The 20,239-nt window shown below is 42.1% G+C and overlaps 2 protein-coding genes across 2 annotated transcripts; one reads left to right on the forward strand and one right to left on the reverse strand.

The window, feature by feature from the left end:
• Positions 1-2,109: 2,109 nt before the first annotated feature.
• Positions 2,110-16,857, reverse strand: LOC138635634 (palmitoyltransferase ZDHHC14-like). The gene is made up of 9 exons (XM_069723214.1): positions 16,054-16,857; positions 13,901-14,061; positions 11,371-11,514; positions 10,400-10,537; positions 8,480-8,528; positions 7,774-7,876; positions 7,564-7,673; positions 4,375-4,480; positions 2,110-3,949 (listed from the first exon to the last, which is right to left on the reverse strand). Exons 1-9 carry the CDS (start codon positions 16,335-16,337, stop codon positions 3,512-3,514), a joined length of 1,533 nt encoding a protein of 510 aa, XP_069579315.1. The 5' UTR covers positions 16,338-16,857; the 3' UTR covers positions 2,110-3,511.
• Positions 16,858-17,478: 621 nt separating this feature from the next.
• tmem242 (transmembrane protein 242) lies at positions 17,479-20,220 on the forward strand. The gene is made up of 4 exons (XM_069723215.1): positions 17,479-17,596; positions 18,505-18,605; positions 19,227-19,364; positions 19,593-20,220. Exons 1-4 carry the CDS (start codon positions 17,524-17,526, stop codon positions 19,719-19,721), a joined length of 441 nt encoding a protein of 146 aa, XP_069579316.1. The 5' UTR covers positions 17,479-17,523; the 3' UTR covers positions 19,722-20,220.
• Positions 20,221-20,239: the final 19 nt, after the last annotated feature.

Consider the following 20,239-nt stretch of genomic DNA (forward strand, 5'->3'; position numbering starts at 1 on the left):
ATATAAACATTAATATCATATAAACATTAATAATATATAAACATTAATATCATATAAACATTAATATCATATAAACATTAATATCATATAAACATTAATATAATATAAACATTAATATCATGTAAACATTAATATATAAACATTAATATCATATAAACATTAATATCATATAAACATTAATATCATATAAACATTAATATCATGTAAACATTAATATCATATAAACATTAATATCATATAAACATTTAATATAAACATTAATATCATATAAACATTAATATCATGTAAACATTAATATCATATAAACATTAATATCATATAAACATTAATATAATATAAACATTAATAATATATAAACATTAATATCATATCATGTAAACATTAAACATTACATTATATATATAAACATTAATATCATATAAACATTAATATCATATAGACATTAATAATATATAAAACATTAATATCATCGAAACATTAATATCATGTAAATATTAATATCATATAAACATTAATATCATGTAAACATTAATATCATGTAAACATTAATATATAAACATTAATAATATATAAACATTAATATCATATAAACATTAATATCATATAAACATTAATATCATATAAACATTAATATCATATAAACATTAATATCATATAAACATTAGTATCATATAAACATTAGTATCATGTAAACATTAATATCATTTAAACATTAATATCATATAAACATTAATATCATATAAACATTAGTATCATGTAAACATTAATATATAAACATTAATATCATGTAAACTTTAATAATATATAAACATTAGTATCATATAAACATGAATATCATATAAACATTAGTATCATATAAACATGAATATCATGTAAACATTAATATAATATAAACATTAGTATCATGTAAACATTAATATATAAACATTAATATCATGTAAACATTAATAATATATAAACATTAGTATCATATAAACATGAATATCATGTAAACATTAATATAATATAAACATTAATATCATATAAACATTAATATCATGTAAACATTAATATCATATAAACATTAATATCATGTAAACATTAATAATATATAAACATTAATATCATATAAACATTAATATAATATAAACATTAAACATTAATATCATGTAGTAAACATTAATATATAAACATTAATAATATATAAACATTAATATCATATAAACATTAATATCATTAATATATATATAAACATTAATAATATATAAACATTAATAATATTAATATATCATATATCATATAAACATTATATTAATATCATATAAACATGAATATATCATATATAAACATTAATACATTAATATCATATAAACATTAATATAATATAAACATTAATATATAAACATTAATATCATGTATAAACATTATATATATATAAACATTAATATCATGTAAACATTAATATATAAACATTAATATATAAACATTAATATCATATAAACATTAATATCATATAAACATTAATATCATATAAACATTAGTATATATATAAACATTATATATATCATCATAAACATTAATATCATATAAACATTAATATCATATAAACATTAATAATATATAAACATTAATATCATATAAACATTAATATCATATAAACATTAGTATCATATAAACATTAATATCATGAATATCATATAAACATTAATATAAACATTAATATATATATAAACATATAAACATTAATATCATATAAACATTAGTATCATATAAACATTAATATCATATAAACATTAATATCATGTAAACATTAATATATCAAACAATTGGCTGCCCGGGAAGGTGACGAGGTCACACCTAAATCGGAACATATACGTCACAGCCTCTACCGCCCCCTGGCGACTGGGAGCTGAAATTAAAACAACAGTAAATCGGATGATTCACTAATTCGTCTTTTGTTACTCTGATTAAATTAACGTATGTATTGAAATATATCAAAAAACTGAAAGTAGAGGAGAGGAAACATTATGTGTGAGAGATGAGTGGATTTCTAATAACATGCAGTTTATAAATAGAAGTCTTTACAGTTTGTTATAATCAGAGGAACAAAAGACCAATTAGTGAATCAACTAACAGTCATGAAAGCTACATTTATTGCTTCAAACTACAAACATGAGACTCTTACGTTTAAAAAAAAAAGTGTGTTTTATTAACATCAGCAGCTGAAGGTGGATGACGACCTGTGCAGGTGTGTTTCTGTTTTTATTATTATTACTATCATCGGACTGAATGCAAAGCGACACACAACCGTCCAATCAGCAGGCTCGAACGGATGACACGGTCACCGGTGCAACACACACTAAACACACCAAAATAAATAAATAAGGCATTTATTGTCTTTGATTGAATCTCATGGCTGACAGCTGCTGAGTTCACCCAGTAAACACAACATTAAATGCAACTTGATATTTGGGAGGGGGTAAACGCTACAATTATTTATGAAGCACATGAATTTATTCCCTGACTGAATATAATAATAATTCCAAGTAATGTAATCGATTAACTTTAATTTGACCTGAACGCAGATAACCATCAGAAAATTAATGGAGAAATCAACTGATTAAGAAATAATTTAGTGAACTTCAGTTAATTTTACCGCCTTTAGCAGGAAAATAAAATGTGACATTTTTTAATATCATCTTCTTTTTTTTTTAAAGGGATTGAATTCAGTTTTTTCTGAAGATACAAACTTCAAGCTGCTTCAAAACTTTCTCCAAACTCTCCCGAATGCATCGTATATTTATTTCTTTGTGAAAGATTGGTCACGTTTCCTCCAGGAGATTTTTTAATTTTTTTATATTGCAAGGAATGTTGGCATGAAACCAACAAATTAGTTACAAATAGTAAAACAAACTCGGGGAAAATCTCAAAGTTGGGGATTTTTGGAAAATGCTTGTGACCTTCAGAATAAAAGCACAAGAGTGTTGCAGACAAAACGTCACTGGTTTCCACCCAAAACTGAAAATGTCCACGTATAAAACGACATTTTGGAAACGTGTTTAACGCCGCATGAAATAAAGATTTTGTGTCGACGGCGTCTTTTTGAAACTCGTCTATAAAACTGGACACACGACAAAAAATAAAAGATTATCTGAAGCGGTGAACTCCAGCTGAACGTTTGGCAGTGTTCGTGTTCTCGTCCAACCGAGTCAAACAAAAGGTTGACCACAGAAAAAACAGCGCCATCACCTGGACGGCCGCTTGGTCCGTAATACAAAAACGAAGAGTCAGCTGTTTGTTTTTGGTCCCAGTCCGAAGGCAGCTGCAGGAAAGACGCCTGTTTGGCACCGAAGTAGCTTATTCTGGATTCAGAGTCCTTTGTTTCGACTTCATCGGGACCACAGAGGAACATGGAAAACGGGGAAGTCAGTCAAAACAGAAGGTTAAAAACTGGGTCTAACTGAAGTCACGGGGGTCAAACTGAGGTCACGGGGGTCAAACTGAGGTCGAACTAAAGAATCGTCGGTTGGGTTCAGACGGAGCTGAGCTTCACCAGCCCTCGGACCGAGTCCTCGTGCAAAGCGTCCTGACTAGCGGGGTCGTACAGGCTGGCGGGGGAGGGGACCGGTGGGTGATGTTGGGGGTGCAGGTGCAGGTGGGCGGGGCATGGCAGGGCGCCCTGAGGCGTGTTGCAGGGCGTCTCCTCCGGGCTGACGAAGTGGCGGTGGTGGTGGTGGTGATGGTGGTGGAGGTGGTGGTGGCAGTGGGAGTCGGCGTCCCTCAAGGTCAGGACGTCTCCGCCGCAAGACGGCAGGGACGGCTGGGGGGGGGTCAGGTAGGCGCAGGGACCCCCCAGAGTGGTGGTCTTCCCCGGCAGAGGGGCCAGAACCACGGGGTCGCTGTGCAGCAGAGGGGTGGCAGCAGCCTGCAGGACGAACTTGGTGCTCTGGATGCACTGATCCTGATCACACTGAGAAAAACATCAACACGTCAAAGTTTTATACCGAGGAGCGATAATTCAGGCTACCGTTGGCTGATGTAGGCTAACAGCAAACATTCATTGATTGATTGAACATCCTGAAATCTGCAGATAAATAAAGTGGATTCTAGGAAATTATGAGAAAAGCTATCAATGAAATAAAGTCCCAAAAAAAATTTAGTCAGCTCTTAGCTGTAAATATTTTTTATCTTACACCACTGAGACCAGTTTTAACTCTTTATTGTGTTGGATGTTTTTCATATTTTGAAAAGTGCGAATAAAGATTATTATTAGTATTAATTTACTGAGTTAAAAATGCTTTTTATTCCAGTTCTGACGGCGTGTAAATGAAGATTTTACGCCGACTCGGTCGGACTGCAGCTTCCCTCCGAGCGCCGACGGCGTCCTCCACCTACCATGTGACTGCGGAGCTGCGTGGAGGTGTAGCTGCTGCTGGTGCCGTTGGACTGGGAGACGGTCTGCGGGGTATCCAACTGGATCAGACCCCTCCTGTCAATCAAACTGGGACACAGAGACAAAGAGGACTTCACTTTACTTCACTCAAAGTTCACAGTGCAACAAAAAGCCAGGCAGTTACTAATATAACTTCTGTTCTGTGCAATAAAGGAAGAGTTTTGGGAAATATGTTAATTCCTTTTTTTTTTTTTTAGCACGAGAACCAGGAGTTAGCGTAGCTTATCATGAGGGGAAAGAGCTCACTGATTAGCCTTGCTGCTAATTATTTCCTGGTGGCCACTTACGGTATTACAACGGAGAAAAAAAAACCCGTGGTCCAAAAAGCATTTTTTATTACCATTTTAAATTAGATGCATCAAACGGTTGATCGGAAACCTCCAACTGGAGGGTTTTTTTTGTCTTTTTAGTGTTAATTCTTAAATCCATGGAGGTTTAATACCAGAATTTTACCAGTAAAACCAAAGAAGAAGAAGAAAAGTAAACGAAAAGCTGAACAGAACCTGAAACCTGATTCACAATGCTGCTCTGGACTTCAGATATTTTTTGCAGAAAAAAACGTCGTCAGTGAATTTTTTTACTGATTCGTTGAACTTATTTGCAAAAAACGACATCGACTGAAATCAGCCACAAAGAGAAATATGTTTATTTCTTTTGAAACTGGGTATAAATCAAAATAAATGAATCACTGAAGGAAAACGAGATGGTCTTTGACGGCCGGAACCTCAAGACGCCTAAAATAACACTTTAATATTTTGTTGACCTGAAAAAAGACTTTTTGGGCGTCCAGATGGATGTCGCCACCTGTCGAGGTGTCAGCAGGTGGAGCCGCGAACCAACAAGCAGACTGTGTAATGAGTCTCCATATGTTCGGCCCCGCAAAACAAACATCTCTTCCTCTCCTTACGCCACGCTTTTACTTTGAAAGTTCACCTCTCACTTCCTCCCCCCGGCCGCTGCGCTCTACGTCGTCCATTATTTCCTGCATGACTTGGGAGGTTTATTTGTGTCAATCAATTCATCTGTCATCCATCCATCCCTCCATCCATCCATCCATCCAACCATCCATCCATCCATCCATCCATCCATCCATCATCCGTCCGTCCATCCAACCATCCATCCATCCATCATCCATCCATCCATCCATCCAACCATCCATCCATCATCCAACCATCCATCCCTCCATCCATCCATCCCTCCAACCATCCATCCATCCATCATCCGTCCGTCCGTCTGTCCATCCAACCATCCATCCCTCCATCCAACCATCCATCCATCATCCATCCATCCAACCATCCATCCAACCATCCATCCAACCATCCATCCATCCATCCATCCATCCATCCAACCATCCATCCATCATCCAACCATCCATCCATCCATCCATCCAACCATCCATCCATCCATCCATCCATCCATCCATCCAACCGTCCGTCCGTACGTCCATCCATCAAATCAATAAGTCAACTGACATTTGTTCTTTGCCATTTTTTACTCTCTTTGTTTTAACAGTAAACCTACTAATTTTTTTTATTTTTTTTATTTATTTTAAAACTTTAAAAAAAAATTTTTTAATATTTAAATATTAATATTTTAATATTTTTATGTGTCAAGTTTCAGACTTCTCTGTAAAAGTTGAACATCTTTACCAGCGATCCAACACGTCAACAAAAAGCTAAAATATGCTTTTTAATATTTAAAGAAATGATGTTTTTTTTAAACCCTTCACTCTGGAGGTCTCCGTAGCGGGATCCGTTGTTAAAACACATCCTGCTGCTGTTTCCAGAAAAACGCCTCCCGGTGCCACTGTGACTAAAATAGATGCCGTGCTTGTTGTCTGTTTTTATTTCTCTTTAAATTCTGGCGTTACGGTGAGGTCTTAGTGACCTTTGACCTTTTGTCCAGTCCGAGAGCACGTTCGTGCCAAGAGAATGGGTCAACATGAGGTAACCCTAACCCTAAAAATCAAATCGGTTCATTATTGAGTCCGAGTTAACGTTTGTGTGAAATTCCGGAGGTTATCGCGTTCACAAGACTGAGTCAACGAGTTAACGCAATGACCTTTGACCCCTAAAAATCTCATCAGCTCTTTGTTGGAACCAAGTGAACGTTTGTGCCAAGTTCGAAGACGTTCCCTCGAGGCGCTCTTGAGATATATCATTCAATTAACGCTTAACTTTAAATGAGTGAAACCGTATTAATCAGCTGTTTTGACTAAAGCCATAAAGAGTATCGGCAAAATGTCTCCGAAGCACCGCCCACGTCTCCGTCGCGATGATAAACGACGGAGAAACGTAAGAGCTGATGAAAGCAGAGAGGAGGATATGAAGGAAACCAACGCGATCAATACTCTGATCGCTTTTGCTGCTTCTTTTTTTTTTTTTTTTTTTGTCAGCGAAGGGAAACGCCGGAGAAGAAAAGCCGGCTGAGAGACGAGAGCGTGACGACGTCGAGGAAGGTCTCAGATGAAAACTGTCCTCATTAAACACAGAAACACGCCGGGAGACGAGAGACGAGAGACGAGGGGGCGGAGGAGGAGAACGAAGACGGCGATGGAAAGAGGCAGAGAGAAACAAACAGTGACGGAGACGAGCAGAGTGATCGGAAATAACACGCTTACAGACAGTTTTCAGGCCCGAAGCCGATTCAATGTTATTTATGTGCGCTGATATTCAGGAAAACACAAAGCAGATGTGACGCCGGCGACGAGTCGGCGTTTTCAAACACAAAACTAACGAATAAAGCAAAGACGTGTTTTGATTGGTTCCAGTGATTTTAGTCCTGTTTAGTCTTGATTTTAGTCCTGATCTTAGTCTGGTTTAGTCTTATTCTTAACTCTGACTTCAGCCTTGACTGAAGTCCTCTTTAGTCCCCACTTTACCCCTGATCCCAGACTTTAGTCTTGTTTACTCTGGACTTTAGTGCTGAGTCATGTCCTGGGTTTAGTCCAGCTTAGTCTTGATTGTAACGCTGACTTCAGCCTCGAGTTTGTTTAATTGCGATTTCAGTGCTGAAATTAGCCCTGATTTGAGTCCTAACTTTAGTCCTGACATTAGTCTTGTTTAGTCTTAACTTCAGCGCAGACATTAGTCCTGTTTAATCCTGACTTTAGTCTTGAGTTCAGTGCTGACCTGGGAGGCAGAGGTCCACACAGGGCGGCGCAGCAGTTGGTCAGGATGTTTCCGTAGCTGTAGGGGTTGTAGTTGTCCTTCCCTCGCTTGGTGGACCAGGACCCTTTGATCTGGACCGGATCGGACCAGAACAACATCAGAACAGACACAAAAAGAAGAGTGGTTTTTGGTTGTCCTTTTTGGACCACGTTCGGGGCCCGGTGTACTCACGTCCTCATTGGTGGTCTGGTTGGAGCTGATCAGGTAGGTGTGGAAGCCCGACAGGCCGACGATGGACCAGACGGAGAAGAAACACACCACCACCTCCAGGATGGTGCCGAGCCGAGTCAAGGACAAGCTCAGGTCTCCGATTCAGAGGACAACGTGGACGTGGTTTTCATTTAATGTGAGTAATTAGGATTTATATCTGGCACCTGGATCCTAACAGCTGCTAGCTCGTAGCTGCAGCACAAAGTGCGGAGCTGAGTGTAAACGCAGTGTGTGACAGGAGCCGTGAGTTTGACCTTGGGCAATGCATGATGGGACATATCGGACGTGTGGACGCGTGACAGCGTCAGAGCCATTGATTAATCAGAAACACAAACACACTACAGAGACAGAGACTACTGGTGTGTATGAGGAGTAATCAGCGCCTGTTTAATTCTCTGAACTGGAGTCGTACGCTCGGTTTTATCCGACCGACAGTTTAAAAAAACTCCAAAGTTTGAGTCAACGATCGGACGAAACGGGAAAATACTCACATCTGAGAACGTAGAAAACGTAATCTGATACCATAAGTGTTGCTCTGTCGGGTCTAGAGGACGTTTTGTTTTCCGAGGAAATAATGAAACTTGACAGAGGTCCAAGGATAATGTTTCCCCGAGTTCTCCGAGTCCATTCAGGCTTTCAAACACGAAGCGTCCACAGTAAAGGATATCTGGCCGGGCTGTCTTTGAGCGCGCTCAGGAAACCGGTCCGGTTGGATCCTGTGAGACACACAAACAGGAAACGGAGGTCAGAGGTCGTTCATTTTATATGCAAAAGGTAAAACAATTCCAGGCAAGATTAAAGCTCACGAAACTTCTGAAATATCTGCTGAGTACGGCTGAATTACTGCGAGATCTTCAACACTAGTGTCGTAAAAAAAAATAATAATCAAGGTTGTCCTGGAGGTGGCGCTAGATGAAAATCAGAATTGTCTGTACGGTGGCCTTTTTAGGACATTTCAGACCCATCTCGTGAGACTTGAATCAGGCGCACTAAAGCTGAGCCGCGCTTTCAACTCAATGTGAATGCTAGCATGTTAACATGTCACCAGTTGGTTTGCATGACGCCGTGACTTTAACAAAGCAACAGGCTAAATATAAATACTCAGGTTTGGAAAGTGAGAACATTAACATTAAACTGCAGCGAGTTCAGTGTACAAACTTCACACCAGTTCATCCATATTTAGTTTGACCAACTCTGAAGGTTAGAACTAAATCCAAAACAAAAAACATCATAATTTAATGAATAAATAAAAAGATGATGAAAGGGATTCAGAGTCGGTGAATGCGTCGGCTCTTTGCGAGTTCGCTCGTGTTAAAGCATCAACATGTGACCGGACCACGTTTCTCCTCCGTGTTTTAAAGAAACTCCTCGATAAACATAAAAAAAATAAATAAAAAAAACTCCCCGCGGCCGGCGTAAACAAACGGTGACGGCTTGAAGTCTTCAGAGAACTCAGCCGCTCGCTAAATTTACATCTGGCAGATCAAAGTCACGACAGTCTGCCGGATCTTTTTATAGCTGCGCTGCTAATAACAGAAAACAAGCAGCGCAGTGTTCAGACGAAGACACGAGTTGGTCTCAGACAGTCCGCCGGTTGTTCCGAGTTTCAGCTCGAGGATCCAGTTTCCCGAGAGTTTGGACCCGCGGGGCGGGAAAACAACATCAGCAGCCCGAGCGGAGAATCGGGTCAACGGAGCGTGACGGCGACGAGTCGGCAGGCGGCTTCAGATCCACAAACACAACCGACGGTAAACTTTCCTTCCACCGGTTTGAGGGAAATTCAAGAAGCAACCAACCGGCGGGGAGAGTTAAACATTTAAAAAGCATCTACGGGTCGTTTGAATCAAAACGCCGACACGGTTTGGAAAAGCAGGAGAAAACAGCACCAAGAGAAGTTCCAGTTAATATTCCCAAAAACAAAACGCCAACGCTCGCCGAGAGTCCAATAAGTCGGCGACAAGGCAGACCGAGACGCGTTCAAACACCCGCAAGGTAAGAACGAGCAAGACGAGTCAGTCCGGGACGAGACCGGCCGGGACACGTCAGAACCACAAAAACCGGCAAACCTCAGTTAAAACGAGGAGATGGAGGCGAGTCGGAGTAAAACCACCCAAACTGAGACCAACTGGTTTTTAAACCGTCGGACTCGATCACGTACGACGTCTCGTTACGTCAAACGTCCGATCCAGCAGAGTCCGATGATCTGCGTCCGTCCGTCCAACAGGAAACAGGAACGGATTCGCAGCCTCAGCATCTCTCTCTGTGACAGGCCGTCAATCACGGGGCGGTGGGCGGGGCCCCGGGGGCGCGATCGATTGGCCGAGCTTGGTTTGGTCCATTAGACAGATGAGAAGCCGCCGCAGAGCTCACGCAGGGTTCAACACGGAGAGCCGACATGTACTTCATGTGGTCTTTACCTACGAAACATCGATACGTACACAAGAGGGAGCCTTTCAAAATAAAAGACACTTTACCACCGAAAAACATTCGCTGCGAACGACCGCGGCGCCATGGCAACGGGCTTCTCCAACATGACGACCTTCAAAGGAAAGCGAACAAGAACGAGTGCGGCGGAGGTGTTACTCACTGAGGATGACGTGTGTGATGACGAAGGCGAAGATGAAGATGGTGAGGAGGGAGAGCGAGAGGATGAACAGGTAGAAGAACCGGTAGTTCCTCCGGCCGACGCAGTTCCCGACCCACGGACAGTGATGGTCGAAGCGCTCTGCGGGCGGGAAACAAGTCAGAAAACAAAAACATTCAAATTAAAAACTAAAAATGGACCAAATGGGGAAAAAAAAACATTCAGAGTCCTGCAGAAGTTTCGGTTTGATCTCAGAAGTATGGATATTTAGTTTTTATACTTTAATGAATAAAGTTAATGAGCGCTTACCGATAAATAAATAAATAAATCTTGAATTCTGTTGTTTTTATTGATCAGATTAACAAACTGTTTAGACTTCACATGAAAGGTACATTTCAGCCGTCGCCATCTTGGTTTTTTTGGAGCCAGAAGTGACCATATTTGGACGAGCTGTGTATAAAAGTGGACGTAGTGTCTTAAAGAGCAATACCACTGAGCACCACTAGGGGCTGGTTCCAAAAACCCCACCAGAGCACTGATCAGGAGGGAACTCAGTTAATGACACAATAATGGAACATTTATTATTTTTTGAATGGGAGTCTATTGGAGAGGTGTGTTTTGGAGCCTCTAGTGGCCCTCGGTGGTATTGCATGTTACGGTGCTTTTGTTCCTGCTTCACTTTTCCAACCCGGAAGCTACGTCCAGCTTCATATATCGTCTGTGCTCCAAACCCGCGTTGACATGTTATTGTCAGGGTTCATCGACGAGCTTCCTCTTTACGAGAAAAACGGACAGAAATCGAAACACGCTCCACGTATTTGTGAATTTGCAGAAATGTGCGACGTCACATCTGAGCTGACGGCGAAGACACTCTCAGAGTACTGAACACACTGCGGTTGGTTTTGACGCCGTTTGAGGACCGCCGCCGACATCAGCATCGAGCTGACGGACTTTTCGCGGGAACACGTACTGACCGACGCAGTTGTCGCACAGGCTGCAGTGAGACGCCCGAGGCGGCCGGAAGATCTTGCAGGTGAAGCAGTACTTCAGTTTGACCGTCTGTCCGTTGATGAGCACCTCCCTGGTGCGAGGAGGAGGTCTGGAGCAGCCCGCCGAGTCTAAAGACACACAGACGACAGGTGGTTACGACAGAAGAACGGCTGCTCTAATGTTAGCACACGTCAGAGCTGAACCCGGAGATGTCCTAAACAGGCCACCGTACGGAGGAGGACATCAAATTCTCAAGTCTGTTCACACACACATCCGTGTCTTTCTGTCTTTGTGGGGACCAAACCCCCGACCTGAAACCGACCTGATTCTAACGGGACCCCTAAAACCTGGTGTGAACCCTCAAACAGTCTCTGAAGGTCCACAATGAAGTCCAGAAAAAATGTCCTCACTTTTAAAAGATGTCCTCACATTGCCTAAAGCTCAAACTGGTCCCCACAAGGACAGTTGTGTAAGACACACACACACACACACACACACACACACACACACACACACACACACACACACACACACACACACACACACACACGTCTTTCCGCCTGCTGTGAGATCAGCTGCTGTGAATCTCGTGCAGTTTCTCAGCTGATGTGATTCATGGCTGCAGAGCCTGCTGGGAAGAAACAACAAAACAAACAAATCACACACGATGGAAAAAGAGCGTTTAGCCTCTTTTAGCTCCAGTTTTGGTCGCCAACATGTCGAGAGAGAAACGAAGAGCTCTCAAATATCTGAAGCCAAAATCTGAAGAGCTCCACGGAGACACTTTTTACAGCACGAGCAGTCGTTACATCGATTGTTTTATCGTCCTGTTTGTGAAAAGTTGTCTTTAGTTTGGTTTGTCGGACAGGAAGTGAGGATGTCGTTTCAAGCTGTGCGTCACTGAATAAATCCCTGACCACCATCAGACAGAACAAACAAAACAGTCCCAAAAAAATAAAGAAAAGAAAAGAAGAGTATTTCTATTTCCATCCTTCCTCCGCATCTCGCAGGGAGCCGATCCACAATGCCCAAATTTGGTCTTTCTTCCTAAGCCCTGGCTCCGGGGTGATTGACAGCTCCGGCGCGCCGCAGATTCTGCATCCGACGCGAAGAAATAAAATAAATAAATCAACAATCTAGAAAAATATAATAAGAGGCTCCTAAAAATAGAAGAGAGAGCTTCGACGGTGACGTTCAGTTTCTGTGGAAACGAAATGATTCGCCTCGACACGAATCTGAAAGAGAGAAGGCCTGAAAGGGAAGACGTGACATGTGACTGAACACACACACACACACACACACACACACACACACACACACACACACACACACACACACACACACACACACACACACACACACACACACACACACACACACACACACACACACACACACACACACACACACACACACACACACACACACACACACACACACACACACACACACACACACACACACACACAGACGTCTTAAGACACACCGACTGGAGGAGGTGGTGAGCGGCTTCCTGTAATGACTCAGTATAATTAGAGCGCGTTAGTCTGCAGCTGATTCAGTTTCTGATTGAAAACAGGAAATAAAACCAAAAAAAATGACTGAAGTGATTAAAGGAAATTTTACAAAAAAATATCTGTAATCACAAAGAATAACACTTTACTTTGACGGAGTTTCGTTTTTGTTTCCAGATTAGTTTGCGTCACACTTCTTTTATACATATATATATATATATATATAAAAAAATCTAAGTTACATTTCAGACTGAAAACTTTTTGTCACTTTATTTTTTCCGCGATCAAAACTGTTTCACGCAATCTTTTAACGTTAGCGTTTCCTTGTTACCAAGCGGCGACCGACAGTGACGTCACCGGTCAGTTTGTGAGCTGATGGTCTTTTTTTTTTTTTTTTGAGCCAGAAGTGACCATATTTGGACAAGCTGGGAGGGAACGAGAGAAGATTTTAAGCCCCACCCACCTGTACCAACAGCCCCGCCCCCAAACATAGCTGTGTTTGAGTCCTAATATCTAATGAATGCTGGAATCATTTCCAGAAGGAAACACTGATCAGAGGAAAACATTGACTGACTTTGAGAGAACATTTTGAATGGAAGTCTATTGAAGAGAGTTCTAGTTGTTTTTAAGCCCCTAGCGGCCCTCAGTGGTATTACACTTTACGACACTTTTACATCGGCTTCACATCCAATTTTGTAAACACAATTTTATATTTTCTCATTGTTGCTTTTCATAAAATATTCTAATCAATATTATTTTTCAGACTGAAACTTTTCCCGCTTTTTTTTTCACGACTGTTTTTATCAATGTCAGATTTTATTAATCAGCCACACAATATTCATCAGTGATTAATCAACAACCTCATAGATTAAATAGTTTGTTTATTTTTGTTTTTGTTGTTTGTTTGTTTTTCTGTCAGAAACTCTGGAACTCTCGTTAAAGTCAACTAACCTCAGAGGAATACATTTTTGTGATAACATGTGTGTGTCTCCATGGTTACCGATCTGCCTCTCCAGGTCGGCGGCCTCGTCCGGCGTGGCTCGCGGCAGGACGCCGGGGTCGCTGAAACTCGCCCTGAACAGCATCCCCATGACGAAGACGAAGAGGACGCCGCCGACCGCCGGGATGGCCGGGGTCAGGTTGGACGCCAGGAAGGGACAGCTGGAGACACGGAGAAACAAACCGGCCAATCACGGGAGACCTCGGCTGTTTTCAGGGCTTCACCTCAGGGCCCTTTAATCAGTTCACGTCCAGGTTTAAAGAGTCTTTGCTGCCAGATGAGACCGAAATACATTTTTAAATGAACCCTTCTGTGGTTTATTTTTCATTCTATCATGTTATATTTCCCTTAAAGCACTTTAAAACAGTAATTTCAGTGTTTCTTCTTTGAGGTAATTGACAACTATCAATCGTTCTTTTTAATTATCGATTAGTTTAGTTTTCAGTATTTCAGAGAATATGTGGAAAGTAGAAAACTAACTTCAATTGACTGAAATAAATTAAATAAGAAATACACAAAAGTTACATTTTATAGAAAATATAGTTTTTTATTTCTATTTTATTTCATTTTACATTAATTGGAGTATTTCATAATTTTATGTTGAAAACTTTTGGCTTCCTGATGAAACATTTGTGTTTAAAAATCAAACTATTGTTGTTTCCATCCTGCAGGATTTCGACAACCTTATAAATGAGATAAACTGAGTCCGAGCTCCGCCTCCCCTTCCTCCCGTCAATCTCCTGCTGTTACTGTTGTGACAGGAGCTGCAGGACACGTTTACTGTGGAAACGGGAAAAACCGTGGTGCCATGTTTGGTAAATTGCGGCAAAGAACGTGAAAGAAAAAAAAAAAAAAAAAAGACCAAATAAACCCTTTAGACAGCCAAAGAGTCAGGGAACCAAAGAGTCAGGGAACCAAAGAGTCAGGGATCAAAGAGTCAGGGAACCAAAGAGTCAGGGATCAAAGAGTCAGGGAACCAAAGAGTCAGGGATCAAAGAGTCAGGGAACCAAAGAGTCAGGGAACCAAAGAGTCAGGGAACCAAAGAGTCAGGGAACCAAAGAGTAAGGGATCAAAGAGTCAGGGATCAAAGAGTCAGGGAACCAAAGAGTCAGGGAACCAAAGAGTCAGGGATCAAAGAGTCAGGGAACCAAAGAGTCAGGGAACCAAAGAGTCAGGGAACCAAAGAGTCAGGGATCAAAGAGTCAGGGATCAAAGAGTCAGGGAACCAAAGAGTCAGGGAACCAAAGAGTCAGGGACCAAAGATTCAGGGAACCAAAAAGTCAAGGACCAAAGAGTCAGGGAACCAAATAGTCAGGGACCAAAGAGTCAGGGAACCAAAGAGTCAGGGACCAAAGATTCAGGGAACCAAAGAGTCAGGGACCAAAGAGTCAGGGATCAAAGAGTCAGGGAACCAAAGAGTCAGGGGCCAAAGAGTCAGGGAACCAAAGAGTCAAGGACCAAAGAGTCAGGGAACCAAAGAGTCAGGGACCAAAGAGTCAGGGAACCAAAGAGTCAGGGGCCAAAGAGTCAGGGAACCAAAGAGTCAGGGGCCAAAGAGTCAGGGAACCAAAGAGTCAGGGAACTAAAGAGTCAGGGGCCAAAGAGTCAGGGACCAAAGAGTCAGGGAACCAAAGAGTCAGGGACCAAAGAGTCAGGGATCAAAGAGTCAGGGATCAAAGAGTTAATGGCCAAATAAAATTATTTTTTTTGTGGACGGATTTGGAGCCTTTACCAAAATAAAAGCATGAGGAGCACACTTTCAAAATAGAATGCGTCAGCTGTAACCAAACTCCTGTTTAATTGTGATCATGTTATTAAAAAATAAGATACGGACGAAATAATCAATTTAACCTTGTTTATATTTTTATTTTGAGTTCAAGATTTTTGTGTTTTTGTTTGTGGACAGAATGAAGTTATTACTTTTTAAGAATCACGAAGTCTGTTTTATTGACACTTTATAAACTATGAAAAGAAACTATTTTCTACTTTATTAAACTATTAAACTACTTTAATCTATTGGCTGCAAACATCTGAATGTGGTGGAACTAGTTTTTGTCTGACCTCGGGGACACCAGCTGGGGTCAAAGGTCACAGCATACTCTCCCCTTTTTTCTTTTTGAGATCTAAATTTCACAAAGTGTGTTTGACTCACTCGAAGGTGAAGAAGAGGCCGCTGGTGAGCAGGATGAGGACCAGGGTCAGGTAGAACACCCCGGTCTGCCGCGCCATCATGATCCTGCCGTTGCAGTAGAACCGGTTCCTGCCCGGGAACACCTGCCACTTCCTGCGGGGGGTCCGGCCCCTGTGGCCCGGGCAGGCGGACGGCTCGGTGCCCTCGGCGGGGGCCGGCGACGAGCAGCTGCTGTTGCGGGTGCAGATCTGGTTGTACTGGCCCTGCTGCTGCTGGTCCAGAGCCGCATGGTGGTGCTGAGACATGGGTCCTCACAGGTGAGCTCGCGCGCGAAAGAAAATATGAACGAACCGAATGAAATGACAGGTGTGCGCGCGCTGCCGGTGGTGCGTTCAGGCGCTCCAAAGCTTCAGTCCGCCTCCAGCATGAGTCCGCGGGTCCACTCGTCCCACAGGAGCCGGAACCAAAACAAAGCCTACATTTTCATGAAAAAAAAATCCTCCGCTTTTATTTTGTGATATTTCGTAAACAAACACCAACTCGTGGCCAGACGCACGCGCGCTGGCTCCAGAGCCAGAAACGGACCACAACACCCCCGCCGCGCGCCCCAATGAGCGCCCCTCTCACATACTAAATCCGGTTATGTAGCCCGAGATGCGGTTCTGGACGGGCACCGGTGTGAGCCGGGTCCGGCTTGGGAGACAGGAGCGGCTACGGAGGTTCAGATGTTCTGTGTCGGTGAGGAGGAAGAAGAAGAGGAAGAGGAGGAGGAGGAGGAGGAGGAGGACGTGAAGAGCATCCTGATCCTCCGCAGAGCTGCTGGAGTCCCGAACTGCACAGATCCTCTATAAACAGGATGAACCACTCTGCAGGGAAAAGAGGAACCAAACAGATGAAGGTGAAAGTGCCTCAAACTCAGCTGACATTTAGAGCAGAAGGAGTAAACGGTGATAATTAGTCTGTAGGTTTTTATCCCAGAGTTTTGTCTGTCAGGTTACATCCAGGTGAGTTTGTGAGTAAGTGCAGATGTTCTAACTTATCATCTGCTTCGTGCCGTGATGAGAGACTAAGTGTCACATAATTATAACGACATTAGAGAACCGCACAACATTGAGGGTCTACTCTCATTTTAATTGAACTTCGTCTTCTGTTTTGTTTTGTAGTTATTGAGCAAAGTCCCATTTTCCACGCAGAAACACGTCTCAGATAATCGTGGACAGAGTGAGACCTCCCGATTGCTGCATCCATCAAACCACCATTCCTATGTAATAGACGATCTTTGTTCCATAATTCCGTCTCTCTGACAGAAAAATAAACACTAACTGGTAGTAGGTAAAAATTCAGCTTCATTTATTTATTAATTTATTTAACATAAATAACGGTTGTTCTTTTTGTGCCGCCGTTTTGAATTCGTAGACAAATAAAGACACTTTGAGGTTCCTAGCCAGCTTGTTTCTGGCCGGGCGTTTTACGGAAACGGACCGAGGCAACATGACAGCGGCTGATGAAGACAGGGCTGCGAAGACAGAAAGTGATGAAGAGGCCAAACTGCAGGTGCTGAAAGGTAAAACAGCTGTTAGCCTGTTAGCTCTTTGGTTTGTTTAACCGGAAGCTTGTCGCGGGGTTTCCTGTCGGTTTTCTGTCTGAGGTCACAGCAATGTCGAATCCGCCGCCTCATCCTGCTGCACCAGACTCCACTCAAAAATCTGGTATTTTAAGGTTCATCTGCTGTTAAAAAAAAATCCACATAAGATGCACAACATGATGGAAATCTGTGACTGAAACATTAATTTATTCTGCTCATTAAAATCCTCCAAACAAACTTGTACATGTTTGTTTTTTCTGCTCCCAGAATCCCTTACAGTGGATTAAAGCAACGATGCCTAAATTATAATTCGGATTATTTTGGTGCCGAATTGAAACACAGCTGAAGACACTGTAGGATCTTGTTTCTGTATGTTCAGTATCTTCTCAGATGACCTGTAAATGTAAAATATTAAAATAGTAAGTTTCTTCTTGGGTGTTCTGCATCGGGCAGCCTTTTCCAATAATGCGAGAAACCTTTCCACCAAAGTCCACTCAAAATCTGTTCGATTTAAAGTTTCGTTGTTGTGGAGAATGTTCAGTAGCTGTAAATCATCATATCAGACTGTTGCCTGAAATACTAACTTTCTCTGTTCAGTTCGGCCCTCGATGTATCGCAGTCATAAAGCTGCTTTGCTTTTTAAACAGGGTTTTCAAATTTGTGTCGCTAGATGCAGAAATCACTGCAGATTATTAGTGAGACTCTTTTAATTTGGAATAATTTGAATGGGGTTTGGTGTAGGGCAGATGAGAGCGCAGTCTGTTCTGGGTTGACTCTACACGGGTTTCATTCATGTTTTAGAGCAGCCTCTTATTCAGCCTGGTCTCGAAAGCTTCCAGAAAAGACTTCCTGTAACTGACTTCCTGTAACTGACTTCCTGTGTGCAGGTGCAGCGTTCCTGACCACGGTGGCCTCTGTAGGGATGATCGCAGGATTTGGCTCCACGTTAGCGTTGGCCAAGAAGAAAAGTCCAGGCTGGTTCAACAAGGTAAACATCTCGGGTCCTGGTGGAGGATTTATGGTCCTGGTGGAGGTTTTATGGAGGTTTTATGGTCCTGGTGGAGGATTTTGGGATCTATAATGCGCTGCAGACAGGAAGTGCTCATCAATAATTCTCCTTCTTTTAATATTACCAAAATAAAAGCAAATATGCTTTTTTTTATTGTGAAGGGCCCGAGCTGCATTTGATCGACTTGAATCCTGAGAAGGAGCGCCTGTTCCTCGCTTCTATTTCCGTCACAGACTCGTCTTTGTCGTCTGCGTCGCAGCTCAAATCAATCGCGCGTGAAATCGGGTTAAAGGCGCCGCGGTGGCGAAGACGTTCCTCACCGCCGCGTCTGCTCAGCTTCTGTTTTTACACCGTCTGACTGAAGCATCACGTTATTCAACCAAAACAAGTCTTTAGGGTCCTGGTGGAGGTTTTAGGAGGTTTTAGGGTCCCGGTGGAGGTTTTAGGAGGTTTTAGGGTCCTGGTGGAGGTTTTAGGAGGTTTTAGGGTCCTGGTGGAGGTTTTAGGAGGTTTTAGGGTCCCGGTGAAGGTTTTCATTGAGTCGTGTTGTCGGCAGCATTTAAATTCACGTGACATTCACTGTTTTTGTTTCCTCCGCAGGGCGTTGCAGCGACGGCGTCGGCCCCTGAGAGCGGCGCCTCTCTGGCCCTCCGAGCTCTCGGTTGGGGCTCCCTGTTCGCCTGGTGCGGAGTCGGCCTGCTGAGTTTCACCGTGTGGAAAGCCCTCGGCGTTCACAGCGTACGTATCTGAAGACTAATATAAATAAATAACTACATATAATTTGGTCGTAAACGTTGGAAAGAAGTCGCGAAATGTTTTCAATAAAGTTAAGATGTACAATTTTAAAGAATAAAATCAAAATCAGAATTCGCTGACTAAACGGTTTCATGAGCGATTTTTCAGTTTTCATCTGTCGACGTCTCGCTCTGTATTTTTCTAAGTGACGTTCTTTGTGTCCTTTTTCAGTTATCGGAGTTCAGACAGAAGATGCAGTCCTTCTTCCCGTCCATCCCGAAGAGCGCCGAGGCCGGATCAGAACCTCTGGACTGGGACTCGGTGTTCGAGACGAAGAGACCCGAATCAACGAGAGACTGAACGTGAACGTGAAGAGATCTCTGCGGAGAGAAGATGTTTGTGTTGTTTTTCTCTGGAGCCGACTGAGAGACAGGACCAGGACCAGGACCTGGACCAGGACTGAGACCAGGACCGAGACCAGGACCGAGACCAGGACCGAGACCAGGACAAAGACCTGGACCAGGACTGAGACCAGGACCGGGACCTAGACCGGGGCCCGGAGGCTGGTTCCCAACCGACTGAGCTCTGAGTTTGAGTTGCGGGACAGATTAAGTCAGATTTCAGGGTCTGCTGGTGGACTTTGAATTTTGTTCCTCAGTTACAGTAAAATAAAAAAAATAAAAACAGAACCTCATCTTGTTTTTAAACTCTTTCGTTTCTCTGAACGTCACTTTAACGTCTCGGTTTGTTTTATTCTGAACTTTCTGTGGAAAAAAGAAATGAACACGACAACTTCAGAAGAGTTGTAAAGAAATTGTGAATAAAAAAATATTTTGAGAAATAAAATTCTTCAACGTCTCGTTTGCAGTTTGTCTGGC

The sequence above is a fragment of the Brachyistius frenatus genome, unplaced genomic scaffold (assembly GCF_029030835.1).
Source record: "Brachyistius frenatus isolate BFR_SWC_R1_liver_20210118 unplaced genomic scaffold, ASM2903083v1 Contig_320, whole genome shotgun sequence".
NCBI lineage: Eukaryota > Metazoa > Chordata > Actinopteri > Embiotocidae > Brachyistius > Brachyistius frenatus.